This window comes from Crotalus tigris, unplaced genomic scaffold, assembly GCF_016545835.1.
Source record: "Crotalus tigris isolate CLP2741 ecotype Arizona unplaced genomic scaffold, ASM1654583v1 scf7180000018998.211855, whole genome shotgun sequence".
Classification (NCBI taxonomy): domain Eukaryota; kingdom Metazoa; phylum Chordata; class Lepidosauria; order Squamata; family Viperidae; genus Crotalus; species Crotalus tigris.
In genome coordinates this window covers 177,939-198,767 of record NW_024097317.1, presented here as the reverse complement: position 1 = coordinate 198,767, position 20,829 = coordinate 177,939, and the positions used below count along the sequence as shown (strand labels likewise).

The 20,829-nt window shown below is 39.5% G+C and overlaps 1 protein-coding gene across 2 annotated transcripts in view; it reads right to left on the bottom strand.

Moving 5' to 3' along the window:
- Positions 1 to 13,782: 13,782 nt before the first annotated feature.
- Positions 13,783 to 20,829, bottom strand: part of LOC120314724 (triple functional domain protein) — a 166,192-nt gene continuing 159,145 nt past the window's right edge. For both annotated transcript variants that reach the window (XM_039358107.1, XM_039358108.1), the window contains 5 exons: positions 19,962 to 20,083; positions 19,791 to 19,869; positions 18,896 to 19,096; positions 16,686 to 16,824; positions 13,783 to 16,231 (listed from right to left, as the gene is read on the bottom strand). In XM_039358107.1, coding sequence (XP_039214041.1) covers positions 15,689 to 16,231; positions 16,686 to 16,824; positions 18,896 to 19,096; positions 19,791 to 19,869; positions 19,962 to 20,083 — 1,084 coding nt within the window. In that variant the 3' untranslated portion in view covers positions 13,783 to 15,688. The remainder of the gene's footprint in view (positions 16,232 to 16,685; positions 16,825 to 18,895; positions 19,097 to 19,790; positions 19,870 to 19,961; positions 20,084 to 20,829) is intronic.

Here is a 20,829-nt window from a genome sequence, read left to right as displayed (position 1 = left end):
TTGCAGCATCCCTGTGGTTCATGTGATCAAAACTCAGATGCTTGGCAACTGATTCATATTTATGATGGCTGCAGTGTCCCCGGCGGTCACGTGATCTCATTTTATGAACTTCTGACAGGCAAAGTCAATGGGGAAGCCAGATTCACTTAAGAACCGTGTTAATAATTTAAGAACTGTAGTGATTCACTTAACAACTGTGGCAAGAAAAGTCATAAAATGGGACAAAACTCACTTAAGAAATATCTCGCTTAGCAATAGAAAATTTGGGCTCAGTTGTAGTTGTAAGCCGAGGACCACCTATACTCTTCTACCAGCATAAAAATTTGGAGCTTCCCTAGGAGGTTAGTGTGCTGGATTTATGGGAAATGCATCTGTCAATGGCTATTAAATTATGAAGAAAAATGACACCAGACAAAGGACATTTAATCTTATTTAAGATACTTGTGCATTTTTGAGAAATGTTAGGAGTGACACGGCTGAAACAATGCTAGATTGCACAGATTTTCATTGAATTCAGCAAGATATTTCTCCCCGGCACCAACAGTTACAAGCCTATTGATCTTTTCCATGATATGAGTATCCATTAACATCTGTCCTCATAGCTGAATTTTGAATCTGGCCATTGTTATATTTCCACAGACCCCTTGCCTTTAATTTGTCATTGCCAGACTCAGTAGTAGATCTCTGATTATTTTGCTATAATTATTGCCCAGGTTAGTAAAATTTAGACAATCTTATACAGTGTCCTCAGGAAATGTTAATGTATTAGAACTGCTATACAGGAAGTCCTTGACTTATGACCACAATTGAACTATGCAATTTCAGTCATAAGTCATGACAATCATAAAACAGGTCATCAAATGACCATGCACGATTTTCTAGCTCTTTTGCGGCAGTAGTTAAATAAATCACCATAGTTGTTAAATGAATTTGTGGTTGTTAAGCAAATCCATTGTTTGCTATGGGCATTTTCCCCCTAGAAAATGGAAATAAATGCTGATTTCCAGAAAGAACATCATATACCGTGATCATGTGACTGCAGAATGCCACAAATGGCTGTAAATATGGGCTAGTTGCAAGGTGCCCAAAATACAGTTATACTTGACTGCCGGAGGGCTGGATGTTGGAACTTTGAATCTGAGTCACTTGTCCCTTTTAGAGCCCATTGTAACTTTGAACAGTTGCTAATGACCAGCTGTAAGTTGAGGACTATCTGTAACTCCCAGGCAGTCTTGCCTTCAAATGGGGAATGCTATTCTAAAAAATTTATAGTTGCAAACAATACTATTGCTGCAAAACTTGTAAAAGTGATTTTTTTTTTTACTCAAATGATTCAGGCCTACTTCAGATAAATAATTATCAATTTCTATCAATATAGTCCAGAGGCTAGTTAAATTTTAACATTGAACATATATGCAGAAAATAGAAACCAATACTCCTTGAGCAAACAGTTAATTTGGACTGAAGCCAGTGTCTCCAATAGTAGTCTCATAGATACCATCATAACTATTACATGCAAATTACATTGTTAAAATGTGCAAATTAACTGCAGACTTCAGATCAAGAATACATTTTCAATGCAATTTCATATTTGAGCAAAAAGCCGGTCTTTTGCCTTACATGAATTCTGTCTGCAAAATCAAAACGAGTTTTCGGGACTAGTGCAATATATTGTAAAATTAATTTAATGCAGTTTTAGTCACATGGGGAATTAAAAAGCCAGTTTTCCTCACAAAAAAGCCTTACCTAAAAACAAAATAGTTAAAAAACAATACGTACAGCATATAGCAACAATGCTACTTACTCAAAAGAACTCAAAATACTGGCCAAACATTTAAATATATATTATTAGCTAAAATATCCTAACAAATTAAATTTGATGAGCTTTCTTTGAGAGGAACTTCTAAATTATCAGTGCCACTAAAAAGATAACTTGTTTCAGAAAGCGGAAAACACAAAGTTCTCTGAGAAGTGATTGTGTTCAACACATACATCAGATTTTTTTAGTCTTTTTGTTGAAAGACTAAACATAAAGCTTACCTGAAGTGGTTAGGCAATTACTTAGAAACTTTACTCCTTGATTTGGTTGAATATTTGAGCTGATTTTCAGTAGTGTAAGAAGAATGTTTTCCCAATAGCTTATTTTTCATGTAATTCATACATTCCAAGTACCTCACTGGAAACTATCAAGAGGATGATACAATTATTCCCTCCAATTATTTGCCAATACAACATTGGAAATCAGCTTTTTATAAAGTTTCTGAGCTAGATTATGCAAGATCAGCAATGTCTTCTCACACTGAAGGATAATGCCCAGCAAATTCATTCTTCCTCTAGCCAAAAACTTCTCTAATTTCTCTAGAATACTGTCACATGACAGTTGACTTTGGCATTGAAGGAAAAAAACCCCACCATAACGTATAATCAATTTTTTTTATGCAAAGATTGTAACTGTTATGTCCTGAGCCTGTGAAGGCAGGCTCGGGGCATTGCAATGGTCCCGGGCAGGTACAAGCTGCCCGGGACCAGACTGGCTGTCGCCAGCACTCGCGTGCATGCGCAAAGTGCAGGCGCGCCAAATGTTACAGTTTGGCCCGGGAATCGCCTATAAAAGGGGCAGGGAGACTTGGGCGTTGTCGGCGTCTTGTAACGAGTATGTTGAACAGAAATAAAGAGGTTCCTGAGAACTACAACTGCTTCTTGCGTCATTGCCATTTCGCTGAGGACTTAACACTGGCGACGAAGGTGGGATGCCTTACAACGACTGCAGACAAGTTGTAAGCTTACCCTAGAGTCCTGAGCAGTAGGAAACGGCGCTAAACTCAGCAGCTGCCTGCCAATTCAGCGAACATCGGGGGTAAGCTGGCTGATAGACCCTTCCTGTACTACAAAAATGGCAAAAGTTGGAAGACTTTCAGAATTCGACGTCTTGCATCCGGAAAGATGGGAGTCCTATGTAGCCAGGGTAGAAAACTATCTTAAAGTCAATCAAGTAAGAGAAGATAGTTTAAAAGCCGCCACCCTACTGTGCGTTTGCAGTCAAGACGCATTCGAGATCGCTGAAAACATAGCAGCACCTGCACCTCTAGAATGTTAACTACACAGATCTCAAAAAACTACTAAAGGAACACTTCCAGCCCAAGTTGTCCGTCATCGCTTGGTGCCACACCTTCGAACAGAGGGATCAGCGGCCCGGAGAATCAGCCAAAGAGTACATTGCTACGCTGAGAAAAGCCGCTAAACACTGCGAGTTCAAAGATCTAGAAGAACGGCTGAGAGACAGATTTGTATGCGGACTGAGACATAGAGAATTGCAGCAGAGACTTTTCGCTAAAGAAGACTTATCATTCCAAGATGCCTTGAGAGAGGTTACTGCAGAAGAGGCAGCAGGTGGCACCATCAAGAACATGAGGCCGATCAGATGTACTCCAGAAGCTGTGTCCGTGCACCAGGAAGGAGTCCAAAGGAACCCAGAGGAAGATCCTGACGATGAAGTAGACTGTCTATACCCTAAAAAGGAAGGGAAGCAGAAGGAAAGCTTTTCAGCTGTCCCCAAGTGCCTCGGTTGTGGAGGTCGTCACAAGAGGACCGACTGCAGATTTCGCTCCGCTATCTGTAGAACATGCGGAAAACAGGGCCACATTGCAGCTGTGTGTCTGGGCCGTCAGAAGGTACAACTTCGAGAAGAATTGCGCCTGAAAGGTACCAGGTTCCCCAGCCAAAACAGGGTGGGTTTCTGTGCGCTTCGCGAAGAAGCATTTATAGGACAGGCACACACAAGCCCATTAAGAAAAAGCTGTCACTTAAAGTGAAATTACAAGGGGTTCCTTTGCTATGGAACTGGATACGGGGTCTGCACTTTCAATCATTTCCATGCACACGTTCAGGAAGATTTGTTCTGGCAGCGGATTTCAGGCCAAACTGAGGCCTTCCAACATTGTGTTAACAGACTTTCAAAACTCCAGAGTGTGTGTTAAGGGGGAGGCCACCCTTAACCTGCAGTACAAGGATTTTGAAGGTCCACTAGATGTAATAGTAGTAGGGGGTGAGCGAACAAGTCTCATAGGACTCGATTGGTTTGAGGCCTTGGGAATACACGTCACAGGGCTCAATAGCTTGCAAACAGTAGACCTACAGGAAGTCTGCAAAGAATTTGCAGATATTTTCAGCCCACAGCTGGGCACGTACAAAGGACCCCCTGTGTCATTAAAACTAGACCCCACTGTCACCCCTATTAGAATTAAAGCAAGAAGGGTTCCTTTTGCTTTGAAAGGTAAAATTGACACCGAATTGGACAAATTGATTCAGCAAGGAGTCTTAGAACCTGTCGACTCCAGTCCTTGGGAGACCCCCATTGTCACGCCTCTTAAGGCAAATGGGGACATTCGCATCTGTGCAGATTACAAATGCACTCTGAATAAGGCATTGCAGCAACATGCCTATCCTGTCCCCGTGGTCAGTCATATTCTGGCCTCCCTCAAGGGGGGGGCGTGTCTTTGCAAAGCTTGACCTAGCTCAGGCGTATCAACAGTTGCCTGTTGATAATGCTACTGCTATAACTCAAACCATTGTGACCCACAGGGGGGCATTCAAGGTAAAGAGGTTACAATTTGGAGTAAATGTTGCTCCTGGAATTTTCCAAAGCATAATGGAAAACACACTACGGGGTATACCAGGGGTTTGCCCCTATTTTGATGATGTCTTAATTGCTGGAGACTCCACACACAACTTAGCTGAGAGATTAAGGGCTGTCCTGCTGAGGTTCAGGGAAATGGGCCTCAAACTCAAGAAGGACAAATGTAAAATTGGGGTGCCTTCTACAGATTTTCTGGGATTCAAAATTGATGCTACTGGGATTCACCCTGCTGAGTCCAAATTAAAAGCTATTATGCATGCTCCTAGGCCAAAGTCCAAGGCCGAACTACAGGCCTTCCTGGGCCTTTTGAACTTTTACAACTCCTTCCTTCCAAACAAGGCTAGTGTAGCCGAACCTCTTCATAGGCTCCTGGACAAACAGGCAGTGTGGCACTGGTCACAAAAACATGAAGCAAGTTTCAATGAGGTTAAGGCCTTACTCACTTCTAACAGTGTGCTTGCACATTTCAATGAATCCCTTCCTGTGTGCATCGCTTGTGATGCTTCTCCTTATGGGGTGGGAGCCGTACTAAGCCACCTCAGAACAGATGGAACTCAGGTTCCTGTTGCATATTACTCCAGAACCTTGTCTTCTGCAGAGCGAAATTATGCTCAAATTGACAGGGAGGCTTTAGCTGTTGTTGCTGGAATCAAAAAGTTCCATGATTTCCTATATGGCAGGCATTTCACGGTCTTCACTGACCATAAGCCTTTGTTGGGGCTGTTTACCACACATAAACAAACCCCCCAAATCATCTCCCCCAGAATGCTGAGATGGTCTATCTTTCTGTCTGCTATGATTTTTCTTTACTTCACAAACCTGGGAAAGAAATGGGCCATGCTGATGGCCTCAGTAGATTACCCCTGCCAGTAGTAGAGGCTGACCCTGCACCAACAATCAATATCCTCTCAATTCAAGCCTTGCCTGAGTCCCCTTTAGATGCCAGGGATGTGGCTGCTGAATCAGCCACAGATCTCACACTTTCTCGTGTCCTATCTTGGGTTTTATCTGGATGGCCAGAGAGCTGTCCAGGCACTGAGTTTCAGAGTTTCTGGTCCAAAAGGAACGAGTTATCCACTTTCCAGGGTTGTCTGCTTTGGGGGAGCAGAGTTGTCATTCCTACCTCAATGAGGACTAGGGTCTTAGGTTCCCTCCACGAGGGTCATCCTGGCATTGTACGTATGAAGGCGCTTGCGCGCAGCCATTTGTGGTGGCCTGGGTTAGACAGAGACATTGAAGCTAAGGTGCATGCATGCCACCTTTGTCAACGCTCACGCCCTGAAATGCCCCGAGCTCCTGTACATAGATGGGAGGAAACACAGTCTCCATGGTCTAGGGTGCACATTGACTACGCTGGGCCCTTTCAGGGTCAATTCTTCTTAGTCTTGGTTAATAGCCATTCAAAATGGCTTGAGGTTGTACCTGTCTCTTCCACCACCACTGCAAAGACTATTCAAGTACTGAGGGGGATTTTTGCTGCACACGGGCTTCCTGATGTCTTCGTATCTGACAATGGCCCTCAATTCACTTCTTCCGAATTCCAAGCTTTCTTACAGGCCAACATGATTCGTCATGCCACCTCTGTGCCCTTCCACCCGTCCACCAACGGTATGGCTGAACGCATGGTTCGCATCACCAAGGATGCTTTGAAGAAACTAACCTATGGAGACTGGCATCACTGGTTGGCTGACTTCCTCCTTTCTTATCTCACTACACCTTCCACTTCTACCGGGAGGAGCCCAGCTGAACTTCGTTGGGGGCGCAAACTGACTACCAAGCTTGACCGGTTGCACCCGGACAGACTACCTTCTACAATCACACACCCCAGGGCACCTAGACAATTGCTAGTGGGTGCCCCGGTTTGGACTCGTAACTACGGGCCTGGTCATTTATGGGTCCCTGCCACTGTGTCCAGGGTCACAGGTCCTTTGTCCTACAAGGTTTCCCTGGATGACGGTTGTGTCCTGCGACGACACATCGATCAGCTACGCACAAGACGGGACCTTCCCACTGAGACTCCTGGTTCTTTTCCAGGGGGGGAGGGGGAACCCTATGGGCAAAGGGAAGGGTATGGGCTGCAGCCTATCATTAACGAGGGAACCACAGACAGCTCATTCCAAAATTCCGCGAGTGCTCCAAACAGGAATTCATGGAGTCCAACTAGAACTCAGGCACCAGTGCCTACTCCAGCCAGGGAGTCATCCCGGGGGCATAATCACTACACACCAGCATCATTCAGTACTCCAGTCAGGGAGGATATCCGGGAACATCCAAACAACCCACACCCTGCAAGAGAGCTGGCACACATTCCGTCTAGTTGGCCCAACACTGCCACTGCTCCTAGAAGGGGGCGAGCACATAGGGAGGTGGTCGAAGAACCGAATCCCGACTACAACACCTCTGGCATCACTCAGGGGACAACTGAGTTTTGGGACAGTACTGAAAGTCTAGTAAGCCCGGTTACAGAACGGGAACATGAGGGAAGACAGCCTCTTGATAGGTCCAGGACAGACCTGGGAGATTCTACAGAGTTGCCCAACAGTGGCAGTCACTTAGGAGGGCCAGAGAGCCTGCAACCAGGCAGGACAACCAGGTCAAACAGAGAAAGAAGCCCTGGCCTGACGAGCCCGGTGGGCAAGCAAGCAGGCCAGGCATTGGAGCACAGTCCTTGGGAATCACCAGGGCCAAGCAAGAGGAACAAGCATACAGCACCCCTCAGTCAAGGGGTACTTGGAAGGTACCCAGAAATCAGGAGGTCACAGACAGCTAAAAGATCTCCTAAGTATTTAGAAGATTTTGTAACCCTACTGGCAAAACAGAGTTAACAGAGAGTATTCCTGTACATGTAGGAAAAAAAAAATGGAACACTGGGAACAATAGAAGCAAAAGAGATAACTGGTACGAAAGCTAGTATGGGTATCACACTCGTATTGGGTTGCATATTATTATTTGTATGATTATAGTCTTAGCCGGGGGGGGGGAAGGGGTGTTATGTCCTGAGCCTGTGAAGGCAGGCTCGGGGCATTGCAACGGTCCCGGGCAGGTGCAAGCTGCCCGGGACCAGACTGGCTGTCGCCAGCACTCGCGCACATGCGCAAAGTGCAGGTGCGCCAAATGTTACAGTTTGGCCCGGGAATCGCCTATAAAAGGGGCAGGGGGACTTGGGCGTTGTCGGTGTCTTGTAACCAGTATGTTGAACAGAAATAAAGAGGTTCCTGAGAACTACAACTGCTTCTCACGTCATTGCCATTTCGCTGAGGACTTAATAGTAACATATCCCTTTGGCAAGATTTATATAAAGCTTACATATACAGGTAGTCCTCGCTTAGTGACTGCCTCTTACAGTGACTGTTCACAGTTACAGCAGTGATGAAAAAGTAACTTTATGATCAGTTCTCCCATTTAAGAACTTTGCAGGTCTGTAAAGCAAAGGAAAGCTGAAGAAAGATTGTAAGCACAGCTGAGATTTCACTTAGTGACTGTTTTGCTAATTGACTGAGTTGCTAATCCTAGTTGTAGTCATTAAACATAGTCTACCTGTTGTTCAATTTTAAAGTCTTTCAGTGCTTTAAAAGTACTGAAAAAGACCCTTTTCTCTCCTATGTACATTTCATTTCAGCTTTAGAAACTCACTTTTCCCTTTTGCATTAACACTCTGAAGTTCATCAGTTCCTTGGCATCTCATTTCCTTGCTTGTCTGGTTGATCAATATTATTTATTTTAGAGTGGTAATGAGACAAAAACCTTTTCAGGTAGAGTTCCTGCTTCCCCTTGTTTAGTTGCTGGTTGCAGCAAAACATATTTTCATAAATGGCTAATCTTTATAGAACTAATAGCAGGGAGGCAAAACTTCCTGTTATCATTTCCGATAACCTTCTCAAAAAAAGCTTCATAGCATGTACACTGCACCAAACACACACACGCGCACACACCCAAAACCAAAACCCAGCCCAACAGTATAATGAAGGAAACTTTTTTTTTTTAGCATAGAGTAAGCCTAATTTAATCCATCTTCAATCTAAAACAATTTATTTGGCTCCTGCTGTTCTTATAAAAAGCATTAGGCCTTTTATCAGAGTATATAAAGAAGTTGCACTTTCTTTTCACATTCAGTTGTTCTTTATATGGTAGCAGAACTTGTAAGAAAAACTTTTTTTTAAAAAAAAATAGCCTTATGATGTATTTAAAGGGTAAATGTACTGGAATAGAGGGAAAGGCTGCATCACTATCGCAGATCTGGAAAAAAGTTATCACATAATTATAAGTAAATTTCTTGGTCAGAGAAAAAGTAAGTTTTAGTGCCATTTAGGTCTCACGGGTACTTACTAACGCACACTGAAGACACAATATCATACCTTCTCTTTTAGTAGAGTGAATTTGCTTTGTGGCATAGGAATTTTTTTAGTTTAAATTTTATGTTGTTTTATATTGCAGTTAAATTTATATTTGAAAAAAAATAAGATAAATTTTAGATGAATTTAATAAATTAATAGGTATTATTCTACTTCTGTAGTTTACAATATGAACTTTTCAAAAGACTTGGTTAAGAATGGGGATCATGCTGGCCTGGTTACATTCCTTAGCAGCCAAATTGCTTGTGATTCAGGATACTCATAGAATTGATTCATGGAATACAACCCCAATGCAGAATCTATCAAATTCACTTTTTTCACTCTGAAATTGAGTGAAAAAAAAACCATTTAGAACAGTGGTTCTCAACCTTTCTAATGCCGCGACCCCATAATACAGTTCCCCATGTTGTGGTGACCCCCAACCACTTATACATCACCGGGTGCCGGGGCGTGGCCAAAGAAAAGGGGGAAAAAATGGCGGAAAGCCTTGTTTGGCGACCCCCGTGAAATGGTCGTTCGACCCCAAATGGGGTCCCGACCCACAGGTTGAGAACCACTGATTTAGAGGGGTGTATATGTTTGTAAAATCAACATATCTGTTTGGGTGGATATGTTGGAAACTGTGGTTGGAAGAGGATGAAAATTATCAAAAACATTTGCAGATGCAGAAGTACCTCTAAGGGCTGAAGTCCTATGCTTTGCAATCACAATCAATTTGTGTATTTGTAAATAAACCAAGTATTAACTATAATTTTTGCTTACATGTGTTCTTATTGCTTGAAATTATCTATTATGGCAATTAAATTATCTTTTATACCTAGAAAAAACAAAATTGTGCTTTTTGATATTTTATTTCAATGGAAACTAATAATCCATGCTTGGGTGACTAGCATAGCAGCTAGGCACCCAAGAGGATTCTCAACCCACAAATAAGGATTTTTCAATAACTTAGAATAGAATAGAGCTGGAGGGGAACTTGGAGCTCTTCTAGTCCAGCCTCCTGCTCAAGCAGGAGAACCTATACCATCTAAGACAAGTGACTGTCTCTAGACTCTTTTTAAAACCAGTGATGGAGCACCCACGATTTCTGAAGGCAAGCTGTTCCACTGGTTAATTGTCCTCACTGTCAGGAAGTTTCTCCTTAATTCCAGGTTGCTTCTCTCTTTGATCATATTCCAACCATTGTTTCTTGTCCTGCCCTCTGGTGCTTTGGTGAATAAGGTGACCCCCCCCTCTTCTTTGTGGCAGCCCCTCAAATACTGGAATACTGCTATCATCTCTCTCCTATTTCTTCTTTTCTTTAGACTAGCCAAACCCAAGTCCTACAGCTGTTCTTCATATGTTTTAGTCTCCAGGCCTTTGATCATCTTAGTTGCTCTTCTCTGAATTTTTTTTTCCAAACTCTCAACATCTTTTTTGTGATATGGTGACCAAAATTGGCTGCAGTATTCCAGATGTGGTCTTACTAGGGTTTTCTAAAGCGGTACTCATGTGATCTTGATTCTATGCCTCTGTTTATACAATCCAGGATTTTATTAGCTTTTTTGGCTGCTCTGTACACTGCTGGTTTATGGTTAAGTGATTATCCACTAAGACTCCAAGATCCCTCTCACAGTTACTGTTTTTAAGCCAGATCTTGCCCAATCTGTACTTGTACTTTTGATTTTTCCTACCTAAATATAAAACTTTGCTTTTCTCCACATTAAAACTCATTTTGTTGGATAGGGCCAGGGCTTTTTTTCTCATAGAATGCCCAGAACAGAGTTCCGGCACCTTTTTTGGATGGAACCTTGTAGGATAGGCAAGGCGGGTTGTATGACGTGTGTGAGTTCCAGCACCTTTTTTTTTTTAAAAAAAGAGCACTGGATAGGGCCCATTGTTCAGGTTTGTCAAGATCTTTTTGGATCCTGAGTTTGTCTTCTGGGGTGTTGACTACTCCTGCCAGTTTGGTATCATCTGGAAATTTGATGAGTTTCCCTTCAATTCCCTCATCTAAATCATTGATGAAGATATTGAAGAGTACTGGGCCCAAGACGGAACCTTGTGGTATCCCGTTGCTTACTTCTCTCCGTGTGGATGAAGTGCCGTTGAGGACTACTCGTTGAGTATGGTTTGCCAGCCAGCTACAGATCCATCTGGTTGTGATGTTGTCTATTCCACCTTTTTCTAACTTACCAAGGAGTAGGTTGTGGTCTACTTTATCAAATGCCTTACTGAAGTCTAAGTATATTATGTCCACAACATTTCACTGGTCTATTAGTTTAGTCACTTTGTCAAAGAATGAAATAAGATTGGTTTGGCATGATGTTTTTAACAAACCCGTGCTGGCTACTAGTTATAATATTGTTTGCTCCTAGTTGTTTGCAGATCTGTTTTTTGATTATCTTTTCTAGGATCTTCCCAGGTATTGATGTTAAACTGATTGGTCTGTAGTTTCCTGGGTCCATTTTTTTTCCTTTCTTGAAAATGGAAATCACATCAGCCCTTTTCCAATCCTCAGGTACTTCCCCGGTGCTCCAGGATTTTTGAAAGATGTGATGCAATGGTTCTGAGATAAAATCTGCCAGCTCTTTCAGAACTCTGGGATGTAATCTGTAAGATCCTTAATGACTTCAATGCAGTCTTAAAGTGTTGAAACCATAAAATATTTAACTGTGGGTTGTCAAGGAAATTTATAATGAATATTGAGTTCAGTGACTTTGAACTGTGATGTTTCATACTATTTAATAGAGACAATTCTCTATTATTAGAAACATTCTTTCTGTTTTCTAGACTTCCAAGAGAAAGATAGCCCAAAGCTCTCCTTGAAAGGATAAACCATTGGTAGAAACACTATTTTTTGCTACTTCTTGTTCCTAGAACCTGGATGTCTAACTCTAAAATAAGCTCTTGAGGAACAAACAAGTGGAACAGCCTGGAATGAGACTATCTTGATGTTTTGAGTTTTAAAGGTGATTCTCTTCTTGAAATTTAATGTGATAGTGTTCTTGTTGCTTGTAGAATGATATGCTGATTGCTTTCACCTAACCAAGCCTGAGCTGGCTTCAGAACCAGACAAGATCAGCTATATACTATTACTGAGATATCCTTGTGTGAATCTTCATCTAAACATTTACAGAGGAGAGCAATGCAGTTGTAAGAAACACGGTCTCTCCAGAATTTGTGTTCTACAGCAGGGGTTCCCAACCAGTGGTGGGATTCAGATATGTGAACAACTGGTTCTCTGTGTGGATGCCACTTCCAGAAGTCTGTTCTGGGCCTGGGCAACATAAAATTAGCTACCGGTTTTGCTGAACTGGTGCGAACTGGCTGAATCCCACCACTGTCCCCTACCCCCAGGTCACTGACCAGCAATAGTCTGCAGACCACTAGGAACAGGGCCACACAAGCAAGTGAAACCCCATATGTGCATGCACAGGATCCAGGCATTATGCAATAACATGCTCCCCTGGTCCATGGAAAAAATGTCTCCATGAAACTGGTCCTTGATGCCCAAAAGGTTGGAGGCCACTACTCTAGAGAAAGCACATATTCTTTCTCAGCAGTTCCAATCTGCAGCTTCTTCACTGTTCATATCTTCTTTCCATTAAGTTTCTAGTCTGAATTCTCAGATGCCTTGCTCCTCAGATTCTAGCTCCTTTAGTTCTGTGCCTTTTCACCTCCTACCCTCCCTGTCATCTAGGTATCCACACAAGTATTGTACTTGATCCACTTACTTACTTGCATTAATAGCCAAAGGAGAAATCAATCTCAGTCAGAATGATTGCTTTGCATAAGACTTGATCTTTTCATGCTGTTAGCTTTGCTTCCTAAGCTAGAACGTGCAGCATCATCGTCATATTAGCACTAGAACAGTGTTTCTCAACCTTGACAATTTTAAGGCATGTGGACTTCAACTCCCAGAATTCCACAGCCAGCATTGCTGGCTGTGGAATTCTGGGAGTTGAAGTCCACATGCCTTAAAATTGTCAAGGTTGAGAAACACTGCACTAGAAACTTTGTTATAAACACAATTAAAGATATGTGCTCACAGCTATTGTGTAAGAACTTTACATTTTCCTTACATGCAATAAAACATAAACCGTCAAAAAGTTTTTTTTAAAGTGTCCTCATGTTACTTGTGAAAAGTGATCCCTAAGAGCAAAGCTGCAATACACAATATACAGAAATACAGTTTTATATACTTACATATATCTATATTGATTTATGTGTTCTATTTATACTTCTGGAAAGACTGGAAGATGAATAGCTGTGAGCCTTCTCTAGGGCCTAAATTATGAGGTAATAAAAAAAGAAAATGTTCCTAAATTGTTTGTGTTTTAAATAATGTTTTACTGAAATTTTTCTTTCACAATGCAAAATATTTGTAAACTCATTTAAGATTTAATTTAATGGGAAGCAATGTAATATGTTAGATAAAATATACTCACCCAGATATATACAAACAGGTGAGTACACATACAAAGAAATCTCCTGTGTGCAATAGAATAGAATGACACAATTACCAAGAGATTTCTAGTTTAACAACTTCCTCTAATCTTTTGATAAGTTACAATATTTTGCAGTAACTGTTGTAATATAACAGCGGATGCCAAGTAGGAGACTAATGAATATTAAGCTAATGCTTCCTCTTAATGGGTATACATTGTGGATGAAATTAGGAAAGCTGTGTAAGTTAGTTAATATTTGTATTATACCAAAGATATTTACATTGCTTGTAATTTGTCAACTAAAAGTCTAAAATATTTCAGATTTTCTACAACTCTTTGATATATATATAAAAAATCAGGCACATTTGTTAAATATGTTTAATTTTTTTAAAAAATAACTAATGGCAAAATAAAATATATACATCACATCATACTGTGTAAACACGCAACATCACTGTACAAAAAATATACATGCAAAATAAAGTGAAACTTCAACTAAGGTAGGAAATAAAATAATTCTGAAGCAAAAAAGTTATGGTTGGTATGAATGTACATCCATCCAGTTTTGATTTCAATTCTTATTTTAAAAGTTTCTGTACAGTTTTACAAAAGTAAAAGAAAAACAAAAGAAAAATAAATAGTTTACAATGGGAGCCACAAACACTAAAATTATAACCAGGTGATAGTTTTAAGATGGGTCGTATAACTATTTTGTATGGGATGCCGGCTTATTTTTTTCCCCAAGGCTCATTACACACAAGAAATATATGTGACTGGATGTCCTTGTCTAATGCACAGAAAACCGTTAATATCTCAATATTCCACCTATTAATCTTTTTTTTAATTCAATAAAGAGCTTGCCATCTGATGTCAGGTTCTGGTCCATGGTTGCTTGATAGCATTTTCTTTGAAGAACACAAACTTTGCTTAGTATTGTAGAAAAAGCAGTAGACAAATCTGAACATTCTATAAAATAGAAATTAATTTTGAGGGGAAAATAATACTTTGGCATTTTGAACAACCAACCAACCAAACCAAACCAAACTTCAATAAAACATTCCCCATTTTTAAAATCCAGTTTGTTTTTCAGGAGATGAAAATAATTTTACAATCTTTTAAAACCAGGTTGACCTTTTAACAAAGTTCTAAGATAAGCATCAACTAGTTTACAACATATTGATAAACCTTCGCCCACCCCGACCCTGGAATTTCCAAGCACAAAGTCATAAAGCTCACCATACTATGAATGTGCTTTTTTTTTTCCTATATATTTATTACAGTTACAACTGAAGGTCTCATAAATAGTTGCATAAAATGTTAAAGCCACAACATTGCACATGATATGAAATAAAATTTAAAAAAAAAAAAATCCCAAAGTGAGTGCATTTACAGTATTATCTTCCTGCTGTTTCCTGCTTGATGGTAGAGGTTGGCCTATTTGTTACCAAACTCAGGAGTTCTTTTCTGATAGGTCCAGCCAAAGCTGACCTGAACTAAAGACCCGCACAGTGGTATACCACCATTTAGGAGGAAGGAAAAGAGGGCAAAAAATAGAGACACAGATTGAAGGCAGGTAATAGTCTATTTACAAGTAAGGCCTACATTTTATCAGAGCAAAATGGTTCATTCTATCTGTATGCAAAAATCTTGAGGTTGGATGCACTTAAAAGCAGAGCCTGATCTCAGTGCCCTGCTATGCAAGGTATACACAGGCGAGGCAACTGGAAAGCTCTATGTCCAAGTCAAAAATGAAAAGAAAAACTGGATGGTCCAAAATGGGCACCATCCAAATGGACAGCCATTTCGTTAAATCATTTTTAAGTGTCAGTGTCCATATTTTGTCTTTTTAACACCAGTGCTTTGATCATAGGCAGAGTTCCTTTGTCTAAAATCTTGAAAATTCTAGTTAAGGTCATTCGCAAAATTTTAATTCTCATTCGACTTTTTTCTAAAAAAAAAGTGTTTTTTTTTTTTTGCAGAAACCTGAATAAAATACTGTTGTAAGTATAATGTTCTTCATTGCCTTTTGCAGAGTACAGTGTTGTAGTCCTCCACCCCAACATAGTTTTACACTGCTAGTCCCAAGTACAATCGTGCGCAGATTTACTTGGAATACATTTTCACACGATGAACCATGCTAGCAGCTGATTGGTTGTTGTTTTTTTTATCTTCTTCACCCCAAATTCAAGTCAACAGCTGATTGGCAGGAGAGCTTCATCCTCAGTTTAACTGACAGGTGAAAGAGAATGAGAGAGAACATCAAAGATAGGTTAAACTTTTGGCAAGAGCCTGCTCTGTAAAAAGTTTTTAATGCTACGAATGGGTCGAACATCGTTCTGGTGTTTTCGCCGCTCAATGAATGAAGTCAGTCTGGCTATGTCAATGCTGTCAGCACTTTTGGCACTGCCTGGCTGCAGCCATTGCTCCTGGAGGGCCAGTGCAGCAGAAGGACGCTTGGCTGGGTCATCCTGCAATAAGAAACATACAAAATCTTTGGCCTTCTGGCTTACTCCTTTGAAGTAGTCATCTGGGAAGCTAAAGTCTAAGCGACAAATGTTCAGGCAGGTTTCCTCTACACTTTCATCCAAGAAAGGAGACACGCCACTAAGGAGGACATATGTGAGCACTCCAATGCTCCACACATCTGAGGTCAGGGAGACGGGATTTCCAAGGATAATTTCAGGAGCTGCAAATTCTGGGTTCCCAAATAACTGGTGGATATAATAAGTAGTGTTGAGTTGAACTGCATCTCCAAAGTCAGCCAATCGGATTGTTGCTTTGGCCAAACTCTTATCCACCAGAATGTTTTCGGGCTGAAAGAGAAGACAAATTCTCAGCTATGTTATACCAGCTCAAGTTCTAACAGAGTTACTTTATAATCTTTGCATCTTCTGTTTTTTGAAACAAACAAACAAACAAAAAACCACTAACCAATCATAAGTATTTTTAAAGAGGTCAGCTATTAAAAGGAAAAAATATACACGTATAGGCTTACTAGATGAAAAGCATTTCAATTTGCTGATCACAACATACATTTAATAAAGTAAAAGCAACATTAAATTTTATATAAGAATTGATCGGGAACATGGTCTACATCTTGTAAGATTTAGTTGTGTTGGATGGCAATAATATGCTTGTTGAATGCTAGTTTCTAAACATATAATGAGATACCCTCAAGTAAAAACATTTTAAATGCTCCAGAAATGTTTTGATGTCAATGGTTCACTTTGGCTTTGGAAGAGAAAAAAAACCTGTTGCCCACTTCACCTTTAGGTCCAAGTGTACTATTCTGCAATTGTGAAGATAATGTACAGCTTCCAGAATCTCCCGCAGATACAGCTTGATCTTTCCTTCAGTGAGATTTCCCCATTGTATAATGTAATCAAGAAGGCGACCCTGGTTGGCCCTGTGAAAGCATAAGCATCATGTTAAAAATAAAGTCAGCAGCCTGCATTTCATAAGTAAAGACTAACACGCATCATTTTCTAAAAAGTACCATTTCTACAGTGAACCTTCTAGTCCAATTACTAAGAAATTAATTTTGCTAATTCAGAATGAAGTTTAGTAACCCCTTTGATGTATTACTTGTCATCATTTGAGAATGTGTTTCTAGCTCATGTAGGATATATAAGTCTTTTTACTTTTACTTTATTATATAAAATTAATTCTTTATATAATTTTTGTATATTATATAAAATTAATTAACAAGTATTAATTATGCAATATAACCACAAAATTGATGATGCTGGGCAACAAAGGCTTTGTTATGTTATAAAGAAAAGAATTCTGAAAAAAATTGTTAGGATTGCTCAAAGATTGTCTTCCTTTTCTCTTTGTCAGAACTCTCTTGACTAGACTAGACTAGAGCTGGAAGGGACCTTGGAGATCTTCTATTCCAGCCCCCTGCTCAAGCAGGAGAACTTATACCATTTCAAACAAGTGACTGTCTAGTCTCTTCTTAAAAATCTCCAGTGATGGAGCGCCCACGATTTCTGAAGCAAGCTGTTCCACTGATTAATTGTCCTCACTGTTAGGAAGTTTCTCCTTAATTCCAGGTTGCTTCTCTCTTTGATCAATTTCCAGCCATTGTTTCTTGTCCTGCTCTCTGGTGCTTTGGAGAATAGTTTGATACCCTCTTCTTTGTGACAACCCATCAAATATTGGAATACTGCTATCATATCACCCCTATTTCTTCTTTTCTTTAGACTAACCAAACCCAAGTTCTGCAGCTATTCTTCATATATTTTAGTCTCCAGTCCTTTGATCATTTTAGTTGCTCTTCTCTGAACTTTTTCCAAGCTGTCAACATCTTTTTTGTAGTATGGTGACTAAAATTGGTTGCAGTATTCCAGGTGTGGTCTTACTAGAGTTTTATAAAGCGGTACTAATCCAAATGTGACAAGCAACACAAAAGAACAATCCACTGCTGCCAGTTAAGTATACATTTCCCCTCCAGTACTACATAACAAATTATAATAAATTTGCAGCCAGCCCTTATACTAGACATATCCAAAATTCTGGATCCCTTGATAGTTTCCAAACCTATGGATACAGCTAAGAACATTCACATGTTTAACACAAGTAACTATCCTCTTGATTTCAGTTCCCAAATATGGCATAATAGGACAAATTGGAATCCGTATTAGTTCATGTTCTGACTTCTGAACTGCATCTCCAATATCAAAGTGATCACAAGGAATCATTATTAAACAGTGAGGATTCCAATAAATAAAAAGCAATTTTGTTGTATACATATATACCCCAATATTACCTCTCACAGTTTATCCAAAGTACAGAAAAGAAGTTAGAAATATTAAACCAGAAATGACATGAGTTTTTTTTAAATATGGGCCTACATCTAGTTTACAACAGGTAGTCCCAACTTATGACCACAATATGGACCAGAAAATTTGACACTTTATCAGTGTGCTCATCTTATCTTACCTCTCAATGCCATCATTCTTTTCTTTATCCTATTCCCTGACCATATTATTGAATGAAATCTGTCTGTCTGTCTATCTAATCTCACAATGACTATACAAAGAGAATGTTTGAAATAAACAATTATTGTAAAAATATTGACTTCCCTCATTCCTTGAATTCTGAAGGAATTTGGGCATTAATTGTCCTTTGATTATTGTGCAGGCTAGCGCAAACACAGGTTTTGTTCAGGTTACTTTGATTTGATCTTGAAAAGGAAAGTGTTTCAATACTCAGAAGGGCAAGAGAGTCATTTATATTTTAGAAATGATGTCACAGGATCATTACTGAACTTTAGAGAAATTTCACTGTGACTTTCTAAATAGGGAGCTTATGTGGCACTGTCCAGTTTATGTTTTGGACTCGTTGTGGTACACGCAGATTGTCATGAAACTAGTTTCAATTTCATTACATGAAACTAGTTTAAATTTTAAAACTAATCAAAGATATTAGAAAAGAGCAAAATAGCTGAACGAAGTAACTAAGAGATTACACACATTTCTAACACCAAGATATAACTGGTGGAAGTCTCAAAGGTATCAAGAAGGCCAATAAGCTGAGGGTGTTGGAGATTCTGCATAATTCCAAGTTCACGGGTGACCTGATCTCGTTTCATCAATTTCTTATTTACGAATTTAGCGGCTACTTCTCGCTTGGTTCCTTTCTGATCACATCTCTTAATGACAGAAAACCTGCCCCTAAGGAAAAAAAGTGAGAAGAACAAAGTCAACAAGGAATACCTGCAACCTAGGTCAGTTTTCATGTCACTACATACATACATATATAACCCTGGCCATGTACTATTAAGAAAGACATGTCTTTAAAAGCCCCAGAAATATTTAAAAATGCGAATTAAAACAAATGATTTTTTTTAATGATTTTTCAGTAACATTCTAAATTAATGCTAATTATACTAACGCCCCTTGGTCTTGGCTGTCATTTAAAAATCAAGTATGTAAATTAGGGAGACTTCCACAGACTTTTCACTGAAGCATGGTCTATCTTAAGAAGTAAGAGCAATTAAAAACCAGAATGAAATTATATGAATGTGTGCTATCCAAATATTCTCAGCAAATTTTATTAATCTAATGAGACTCATAATGACAGAATTACAACATTATTGTGCCAGATTAGTAGAGAAAACTACTGCACAGACTTCACTACAAATATAAGAATTGGATCTGAGTCAATTTGCATTAACTAGTTTAAAATTAGCAGATATGTCTCATAATGTTCAATTTTACAGTGTAAACAGGCTCTCAAAGAATCTAATTCCTGCATATCAATGTGAATTAGGGTGAAGCAAGTTCATCTGCACATACATAAACATACACTCCTGTCTTTCCATATACACACTCGAGGTTCATAGTAGGAAGCACTAGTTGATCTTACCTGCCAAGCTCAGCCACTTCACTATACAAGGAATCAAAGTTATCCTTCCAGATTACCATGATTCCATCGCTTCCAGGACCTTAAAAATGGAGAAAACACCCTTTCATTAAGTGTTATATACAAAACGTGTTATTTTTATCTCGTATTATGATATCATACATACGAACCTACCTAAAACTCGCAGACTAGCCTTAGTGGAAATTGAACCCATATCATTTGCAGCTATACACGTGTAGACACCATCATCTTCTGTGGTCACACCAATGATTTTCAGATATGCTTCTCCTAAATCACTGCAAAATATCATAAACTGTAAGCAGGTGAGACATTACCTACATCTGTCTATTAATACTGTTAATACTTCAAATGTAAAATTTCCCCTCCTTTAATTCTAATCTCTTTCAACTGGTAAGAAAGCAAAGAAACAGATTGCAATTTCATGCATGACAACCCTGGCTGTCATCAGTATAATAGATTCTTTTTACTTTTTAAACTATGTAATACTTCCTTTTTATTTAGTTTTCATCGTATACAATATACAACCCACTCTTCATGTGATATAATACTGCTGGTGACTGAATCCTCTTTTTGCCCCAGAGAGTCTTTGGACTCTTATGGCAAATAGTGAGACAAAAATGATGGAAAGGGTTTTCACACATTGCTTCTGTGTCTGTCTCTCACCTGACCAGTAATTCTTATATTTAAAAAACAAATGTACATGCCTATGTACGTGCGTACACACACACACACACACATACACACTCACTTTCAAAGTTAACTTAGAGAGAATTTAGATTCTGTCCGCATCTTACCCATCCTAATTACTTCTTAATAAATCTATTTTTCATCTCAAAGATTATATACACCACACCTAAGATAACTATATTATGAGGAAGTTTGAGGGTTTTATTTGTTTGTTTGAATGGGGCCTGGTACTGCTTGAATACTTAATATACTTTTAATAATGTTTGGATGATGTGCTTCTGAACATATGTCAGCATGGGTTCCTGCTTAATTCAATTCTTCAACAAATGCTCCA